The sequence below is a fragment of the Arachis hypogaea genome, chromosome 1, assembly GCF_003086295.3.
Source record: "Arachis hypogaea cultivar Tifrunner chromosome 1, arahy.Tifrunner.gnm2.J5K5, whole genome shotgun sequence".
NCBI classification, from domain to species: domain Eukaryota; kingdom Viridiplantae; phylum Streptophyta; class Magnoliopsida; order Fabales; family Fabaceae; genus Arachis; species Arachis hypogaea.
This window is the reverse complement of record NC_092036.1, coordinates 109,677,165-109,686,149: the sequence shown is the minus strand read 5'-3', so window position 1 is coordinate 109,686,149 and position 8,985 is coordinate 109,677,165. Positions and strand designations below refer to the sequence as shown.

The 8,985-nt window shown below is 35.3% G+C and overlaps 1 protein-coding gene across 1 annotated transcript; it reads right to left on the bottom strand.

Annotated features, from left to right (window-relative positions):
* Window positions 1–393: 393 nt before the first annotated feature.
* Window positions 394–5,147, bottom strand: LOC112709429 (RHOMBOID-like protein 12, mitochondrial). The gene is made up of 8 exons (XM_025761316.3): window positions 4,653–5,147; window positions 3,526–3,646; window positions 3,268–3,387; window positions 2,258–2,368; window positions 1,757–1,795; window positions 1,244–1,348; window positions 1,090–1,131; window positions 394–564 (listed from the first exon to the last, which is right to left on the bottom strand). The coding sequence occupies exons 1-8, from the start codon at window positions 5,033–5,035 to the stop codon at window positions 475–477; spliced, it is 1,011 nt and encodes a 336-aa protein (XP_025617101.1). The 5' UTR covers window positions 5,036–5,147; the 3' UTR covers window positions 394–474.
* Between the last annotated feature and the right edge of the window lie 3,838 nt (window positions 5,148–8,985).

Here is an 8,985-nt window from a genome sequence, read left to right as displayed (position 1 = left end):
ACGCGCATGTGATACAAGCAAGTGTGATGAAAGTAGTTTTTGTTGAATTTGAATCAACTTGGTTGGACTTGAATATAAAAATATTTGAATGTGTAGCTGAGCTGTTTTTTTTTATTATTTTAATGTAGATAACACTTGTACTTTGATTTAGAGAATCCAGCAGTAGCTGCTTCTGTTATGCGTAGGAGAACTTATCAAAGGGACCTAAATATCATGCGGAGAATTTTTTAACCTAAATTTAGTTGTATCCAAATAAATGAATACATTTCATTTTTATATTATAATGAGACTAAAATATTAAGTATATCATTATCATGCAAAAGCACCAACACATTTTTTAACCGATAAGCTACTTGTGAGGCACTTGCACTTGCTCCAGTTAGCAACTCACAATTAGCACAATAATAACATTACTTCCCCTAACATCAACATCAACATCAATTAAGGAGAGAAAAAAAAGTTCTTTTAATAAAATTAGAATATGCCTTTTCGAATTCTTGCCCAAGCAATGGCTGCAACTACAGCACCCCCCAAATGTGCAGATCCTGCTACGTAACTGTCTCCCTATAATTTGAAAAATCAACAATAATTTTTAGTTGAATTAATAAACAGGAATGGGGTTTAAATAAAATGAATGGAAATTACAATGTATCTAAAGTATTCTAGCATCCGTAGTAACTCTTGTTTGAAAATTTCAAAAACAGTATTTTTGATTGGTGTAAAAAAAAAATAAGGTGAATATTTTTATGGATGATTTCCATGAGTAAAATGTAAAATTACACATGGAGTTCATTCGTAACAACTTTCAACTCTTTATGGTCCAACCAAGTATATCCCAAGTACCTATGTTTTAAAAGTTTGTAATTAGGTCTTTATTCATAAAATGTACAAGGACTTGTTTGCTTTTTGCAAAATGTACAAGAACCAACAAGGTAATTACTTGAAAGGTGTGCTTGCGAGTTCAAATTTTGGAGAGAAATTGATGGAATGGAAGAGTTTGAAGAGGAACAGAGATTTTATCCTTCAAAGTCAAAACTCGCAAACACCCTCCAAGTGTAACGAAGTAAGCCTGGAGAGAGTTCACCATACCTGGAACATGATTAGCATATCTTTTCCGATATAGAGTGCGCCCTTGATTACAAAAATTTACAAACAAAAGAACATGCATGAGAAATATATCTTTTCCATTCACTTATCCACTTTCACAGTTTTGAGAAAGCAAAAATTGTTGTATAGGGCTTACCAATAGGATTGCAGGAACTGGTATAAGGAAGTTCAAGTAAATGGTTGCTTTGGGAAAGAGGAATATATCAAGCAGCACAATTGCATTTACAGCTGCACTTGCCCCCTTAATCATTGCCAAGTTCAAGTTAACTTGAATATCAAGCAGTGTCTTTAAATGGTTACAAGCAAATAATATTTTTTTATGCTAATACAAACATAATTTGATAATCTGAAAAAAGTCAATAGAACCATTTTTAAATGTTTTAATATATACCAACAGAAGTTGGATTTTTCTGGAATTAGGAGAACTTTTATATGATATTATAATCCTCACAAAAGTATGAAAAAATAAATTAACAAAATTTTAAAAAAGGAAAAAAGAGAAGAAAGTTTAGAACCACAAGTAAAATGAAATCATCAAGTTGTCAAACAAAGAAAATCTACTATCACAAAATAGGGCCTATACTCCAAAGAAAATCTACTATCACAAAATAGGGCCTATACTCTCTAGAGATAGTTACTAAATGCTCACCAATGCTATATCCCTTGAATGCTTCATAAATCCCCAGTCCTGTAGAAAACAAAATTTAGAGAAACATTAAGACTTATTAAAAGAAGTTTATAGGACTTCTAAAAGATTAGAAAAGGAAATTTCAACCAAATATTTGCAAGTTCTAGTGGCAAAGAAACCAAGTATTTACTTTCATTAATTATTCCTATGTTGGTGAATTTTATCACAAATATCCTTAGGCACAAATATATCTATACCATTGAATATTTCCATTCCATCTTTCAAATAATAGTTCATAGATCACATTTCTAAATCAAATGCACTTTTTTATCTCAGAAGTTTTAAAAGTTACAGCAATACCAACATGAAAGTAAAATCTAGAAATTCATATTCCAATACACTGTAATTGGAGAGAGCAATTTTTTATAGTATATTATTGCAAGGGTACTAGGGTAGGCTTCAAATCAATAAATTGATTAATTTCTAAAAGGGCATTGTACTCGGTTTTAATCATAATTGGACCTTTGATGTTTGTGACTTATAGGCTTTATGCACCAAGTAAAAAATGGAACCACCAACTGCCCCAGTAAGATATAGCTTCAGCAAATATGCAGGGCCAAAATTTCCTGCAACCTGCCAAAATCGAAAGGTAAAAAAAAGTTATGAGCAACAGAAGAAAATGGAACAAGCAGTTTGTTTAATAAAATAAGGAAGAAAGACAGAAATATACAATGAACTGACGGTATTTGACTGACTCAAACTAATGTTCTGAACAAGCCAAAGAGCTAAACCATATGTTAATAATAAATCTATTTCAATGTATGCCAAAAGACGATAGATAAATGCAAAAGACATTAGTTAGAGAAAGGGCATAAGCATTCCACGTAAAGGTAGGATCTGGGAAAGGCAGCATCCGAAGAATATAATGTAGGCAGCCTAATTTGATAAATGCATCAGTTGCCAAGGCATGAACCCATGACCTAGAAGTCACATGAGACAACTTAACCATTGCTACAAGACTCTCCTTTTCCAAAGATATTACATTAACAAAAAAAAGAAACAAAAACAATAAAAAGCAAGAAACTGAAGAGATCCTACAGACAAGATTTCTAGGAGATGGCCAGTGACAACATAATCTTTCTTCTTTTTGGTAAAATCAACCTTCAAATCTTATGCTCCAAAAGTCTTAACAATCAGCAACATGAATTAAACTATAAACTCAGATTTATCTAAAATGTTAAGGGATCTTCAATCGTTTACTTTATCTTCTCTAGTACAATTTTTCCCCCTTTTTTTCTTTTGCAAAGGCAACACAGCTGACTGCAGTTCTTATATTCCCCTCTCGAACATATTACTACAAAGTAACTATCCACTGATTGACCCTAACTTATTTACCACAAAGAGTACATAACCCAACCTAAAAAAATATATTGTGAAGACAAATATAACAAGGTAACATAAAAGAAAAAGAATAATGAAAGAGGCGAGAGAAATAATGACCAAAAATACAACTCTAGAGCAGGCAATCGCACATTCAATCCAAAGAAGTAGAGTCCAATCATATTGGAAAACAGATGCCCAAATTCTATGTGACTGAATGCATTGGTTATCAAAGTGTGGAAACGTCCACTCTTGAAATTGTCCAGGGAGATCTGTTCACGGAAAATAATTGAATTAGCAGTCAAGATGAAGTAACACAGGTGAGAGTTCAATGCAAAGAAAACATCAGCAAATAATGTCTACAAGTGGTATCATCGGTTCAATCAAAATTTGTAACTCAAGAAACTCACAGTAAAGTTATTTATCATAAACTTTTTATCTCCTATCCTCCATAATAAAAAAACAGCAACATTAGCTATAATCAATCCTAGAACCATATCATTAGGTGTTAGCCTGTTGAACCATGATCTCCTGCAAACACAAGAAAATATACGATTGTAATAAGGCTACCATATTATATATGTAAGCAGACAAATATGTGCGCTATAATTAGTGGAAATCATTCTATTTACAAGAATGAATTGAAGCCAAAAGTAACAATAAAATAGCAAAGTACCAAAAATGCATTTGAGTTTTGAACCATAGCATATCAAAATCAAATGTAAGACATCAAAAACAAAATATTATGTACATCAATGTAGACATGCAGGAATTCGAAGAATACAAGGACAGGCTACAGTGGATAAAATAAAACTCTTGAAAAGTTGAAATGAGTTGAGATCCACAAAATTTAAACTCTAGCAACCTAATAAAAAATGGAAGTAATACTTTGGTTACTGCAATGCTTCCACTCAAGGTAATAGCGTCATGATTGGGACCATAGAGTAGACAGAAGCCCATCCCTGAGAAAGAGGAATCCTCAAACAAGATTGTATAAATTCTATAGTTCTTCCTCTATGGCACCACCAGAGTCACCAAACATAGTTAACACGGAGGCAAATGGCTCCACTTAAACTTCCTCATACTATATCACAGAAGAAATTAAATTACAAGGCTGCTGCAAGCGTCATTGTTGAAGCAAATTTTGAACAAAAATCAATTGTAATTTGTAAGAAACAATTTTGAAATGATCAACTCAAAGTTTCAAAAATACCAATTTTTTTAGTCAAAGTCATAAAAATAACATAGTTTTGCTAGTCATGTCCCCAAAAATAAAAAAAGGAAAGAAAGCCACACACACAAGCAAAACCCCTCATAAACCCTAATTAAACCTCGCCCAGAACTATGATCAGGAAAAAAAATACAGAAAAAAACCTATCGATTATTATGGTTATCCAATTGGTAACCGCAATATAAAAGAGCAGTCAGATGCGAAAATCACTAAATTAGAAAAAATAAAGGGGAAGAGAAATGGAAATTAAGGTTGAGGGTATAAATAAGTTGAGCATTTTGAAGGAGGAATGGATAGAAAAAGTACCAGCCACGGTAAAGATCAGGAGATTGGTTGAAGCCGAAGCTGCGGCGGTGAAATTGAGGTGTGGGGAGCTTGGACCTGAAATTGAGGAGCTGGTTTCTGTTGGAGAATCTGCGGAAATTGGAGGCAAGAAGCGGGTTGGAGAGAAACCCTCGAATTTGGGTAAGAAAGGAGCGGCATGAGTGAGAATGGTGAAGTGGGAGAGTAGCGAAGAAAGAGGTGGTGGGAATGCGGTTGCGTAGTTGAAGTACGAGTTGTTGTTGTGGTTGTGAAGAAAGAGGAGGTTTTGAGAGAGAGTGCAATATGTTGCGGTGGAGAGTGCCGGAGAGGTTGTGGTGGTGGCGGTGGCTGTGATTTGCGACCAATTTGCAAAGAAAGCTCTGCATTTTGTTATGGTTTGATCACAGACAGGAAACTACGTGCTCTGCAAAAGTCTCCTTGTGCATTCTCGAGTCTCGACTGTATGTCTGTATCTATATTCTATACTTTTTCTTTTTCTCTTTTCTTTAATCATTATTAGTGTATTATATATGCGTACATTTTGAATTATCAAAATAGAAAAAATTAAAGTTGATGGTTGAGATTTGAGAATTAGATAAAAATTTAATTAAATATATTAAACAGTGACATTATTGTATAAATTTTTTATTAAATTTAATTAAATTAGCACATATTTTAAAAGAGGTAAAATATATTTTTTGTTCTTGAAATTTGACAAAAGTAATAAAAATATCCCTAAATTTTATTTTGTTTTAATTTTATTCCAAAAGTTTTCAATTAACATCAAATATACCTCTGATAGCTAATTTTTCAAAAAATTTAAAACCGATTCAACAACAATTTCATAGGAACAACCCTCAATACAAGCAAATCAAGTATAATTTTCATACATTATTATTAGACTGGTATTAGATTTTTTGAAAATTTAGCCGTCAATGGTATATTTGATGCAAATCGAAAACTTTTGGGACAAAATTGAAACAAAATAAAACTTAGGATATTTTTAAAACTTTTGCCAAACTTCAGTAACAACTAACAAAAAGTATACCTTACCCTTTTAAAAACAATTCTAACGTAAAAGAAACCATCCCAATTGCAACCTAACTCTAACATAAGTAGTTAGGCTGCATTCTCTCTTCCTCTCCTCTTTCATCTCACTCACGGTGCCCATAATCTTAGGCAGCTGCACCACCATCTCAATCGGTGCCAACGAACATCCACCCGCAACAAGACGTCGAAGAGAAAAACCAAAACCATCACTGAAGAGAGCACGCGCGCCGTGAATCTCTGCACATGCAGCCTCGACCCGAGCATTCATCCGCTACAAGACGTTGGCGACGACAACCCGAGTCACCACGTAAGGAAGACAATGAAGCCATCAATTGTGACTTCTCTCCGTTGAAGACAATGTTACCCACCCCGCGAACCATTTCCAGTGGTCCGTCGCTGCACCGCACACCAACACGCCAGCACAGCTGCAATCATCACCGCTTTCAAGACGCGTCGTTCAGGCTCTTCCTCCTCTACTGTCGTGTCTTCTAACGATCGTGTCTTTTTTTGGATGTGTTTATCTATGAATGTGTCTTCAACAGAAGTGTCTTTTATGATCGTACTCTTTATGAATGTGTCTTTTTTGTATTGGATGTATCTGCTAATGGAAGTGTCTTCGATGGCACGACGATGGTGCAAGTACGATGGTGACAACACCTAAAGAGGAATCAGTGCGATCATGCGTCTAAGGTTAGGTACTCCTTGACGTGAATGACTTGAATGTGAAGTTGTATTTGGCAATCCTTACTTTTTAATTTGTAATTGATGTTGATCGTCAACATATAAAATACATTATTTTTAATAAAAAATAAATTTTAATTATAATTGTTAAAATTTGGATGATTATAAGTTGTTCCTAATATTTTTTTTAAAAGAATGCATTATGTCATTCTTTCTTTTTTTTCGTACTTTTTTAGCATAGAATTTTTTATTGAATAACACAAAAATTTAGAGAATCTTTTTGATATTTTCAAAAAATAAATTAATTTTAAATTAAAATCTGGATTAGAGTTGATCGATAAAATAAAATTAGTATCACTTTAGAAATACAGTATTATTTTAATAGAAAATTAATAAAATTTTTGTTACTAATATAATTATGTTGATGAAATAATTAAAAATAATATAAAATTCTAACGCACCGAAACTAAGCATGGAAGGGACAAATTTTACTTTTACTTTCAAATTACTATTTATGATATATAATCCCACAACTGTTTATGTGTCATCTTGGAGGACCCAAAATCAAATTGAAATTAGATTTAGCATTGGAGATTCTCTTATTGACATAGCACAAAAAATTTTACACATAACACATAAATTTTTGTACAAAGCACAAACTTATCCATATAGGATAGAAATTTTTGCATTTACCCATAGCATGTAAATTTTTTATATAAATATAATTTATTGGTTGGATTAATCAATCTTTTGAACATGTAGTCTTTTAAAAATTTATGTGTTGTTTATAAAAATTTTGTATTGCCATCAATTTTTTTATCCTGTGCTCTAACTTTTTGGACATATATAGAAGAAGAAGATGATGAAGACGACGACGACGATGATGATAATGACAGACGATGAGAAGGAAAAAAAGGGGACAAAGAAACTAAACAGAAGAAGAAGATGACGACGGCAACAAACGATAATGAAGAAGGAGGACAAGAAAGAAGAAAAAGTGCGATGTAACTTAGTTAAATCCTTATTTTAAAAAAGTTTGGACGCTTAGCTTTATTGTATGTTAAATTATCTAAAGAGTTTATTTTGATGTACTCGACTGGTAAAATATAAAAAGAAGTTATTTTTTCATATGTGATGATATATGATTGGATGCACTTGTAAAACAACTTTACATTGAAAGTGCATCAAAATTAAAGCTATTATCTAAAAATTTTCAATTATTAACTTCACATAAAACCGTGAGTCTTTACAAAGAAAAATTACAAGATAAAAAATAGATTTAACTAATTTGTGCCTAAGGGCACATTTTAAAAATATAATATTAAGGCCCAGTCCAACAAGAATCGAAGGTTCACCAGGCGGATCCACGACCTGGCGGATCAACAACTCGTCCACACGTCAAAGTGTCCATCGCATGACACAATCTTTTCAGCAGAGATCTGGATAGTTGGGGAAATCTTTAGGGAGCTAGGCCCAAACAGGAGGGCCCACCCGACGAATGAAAATAAAGGAGAGGGACCTACCCCTCTCTAGAGATACGTCACCATAATCCTAATCTAGCCGCCTTATCGTACGGCCATTAACTTTGGCATTGGAGTGTTCTTGCAGGTGGCCCCACCCACTAACCAACTGGCGAATCGCAGACACAGATCCTTCCAACGAAAGTTCACGTTCAGGTCCCCATCTTCCCTCCAAACACCTTGACACCAGCTGACCCTCCGAACTCACGAACAATAGCGCCGTCTGTGGGGACTTGACGTGAGCTAAGGATGGAGGTCTTCCTCTGTCTAGAGGACGAGCTAGGGGGTGTGAACAACGAGCGACATGGAGTTGTCTCATGAGTAGGCTGAGTACGAGGACCTCCCGGAGATGCCGACCAACCCCCTCCGATCATGACCACTCCCACGATCAGTCCCCGAAAAGGCGTCCATTTGGGGGTATAGGCAGCGACAACTCCCGGATCATGCAAGAACTCAGGCACAGGGTTCAAAACCTCGAAAGAGAGTTGGCGATGAGAGACCGCTACAACCTTAAGACTAGCTGAAACACCCGCTCACAAGTCACGCGCAGAGGCCCAGCCGAGCTAGTCCCGCACCCGGTCCCTGCTAAGGAGATCGGAAGAAAGACGGCATGTGGAGAAGAGGATGATGGGTGCAACCAAACCGACGGTTGTACCCAGTTCTTTTACTCCTGAGACAAATCGAGAAGTCGGAAACATAGGAAGGAGCGGAAAGGAAGCGTCGAGATCCCGTTGTGTCGGCGCCACCCTCTTTCACTCCTCCATCTTTAAAGTCCAATTACCTAAGAACTTTGATAAGTCAACAGACATGAGTTATGATGGTACCAAATACTCACAAGAGCACATCACGACCTTCGAGGCATGAATGAACCTGGAGGGTGTGGGAGATGCGATCAAGTGCCGGGCATTTTCCATGACCCTTGCAGGGCCGGTGATCCATTGGTTCAATTCCTTCCCACAAGGTTCTATAACCATCTTCTTGGATATTTCTTTGAAGTTTCTAACCCAATTCACCACTCACATCGCCAAGGTAAAGCACTCGATCAACCTCTTGGGGATAACACAATGGGTTAGCCAGCCCATGAG

Bases quoted from the DNA above. Each gene is read 5' to 3' on its own strand.
- LOC112709429 (XM_025761316.3), bottom strand. From the start codon at position 5,035: ATGCAGAGCTTTCTTTGCAAATTGGTCGCAAATCACAGCCACCGCCAC. The intron at 3,647-4,652 runs GTACTTTTTCTA...TTGTGTTTGCAG, and splicing joins CCTGATCTTTACCGTGGCTG to GAGATCATGGTTCAACAGGC. The intron at 1,132-1,243 runs GTAAGCCCTATA...TTTGTAATCAAG, and splicing joins CAGTTCCTGCAATCCTATTG to GGCGCACTCTATATCGGAAA.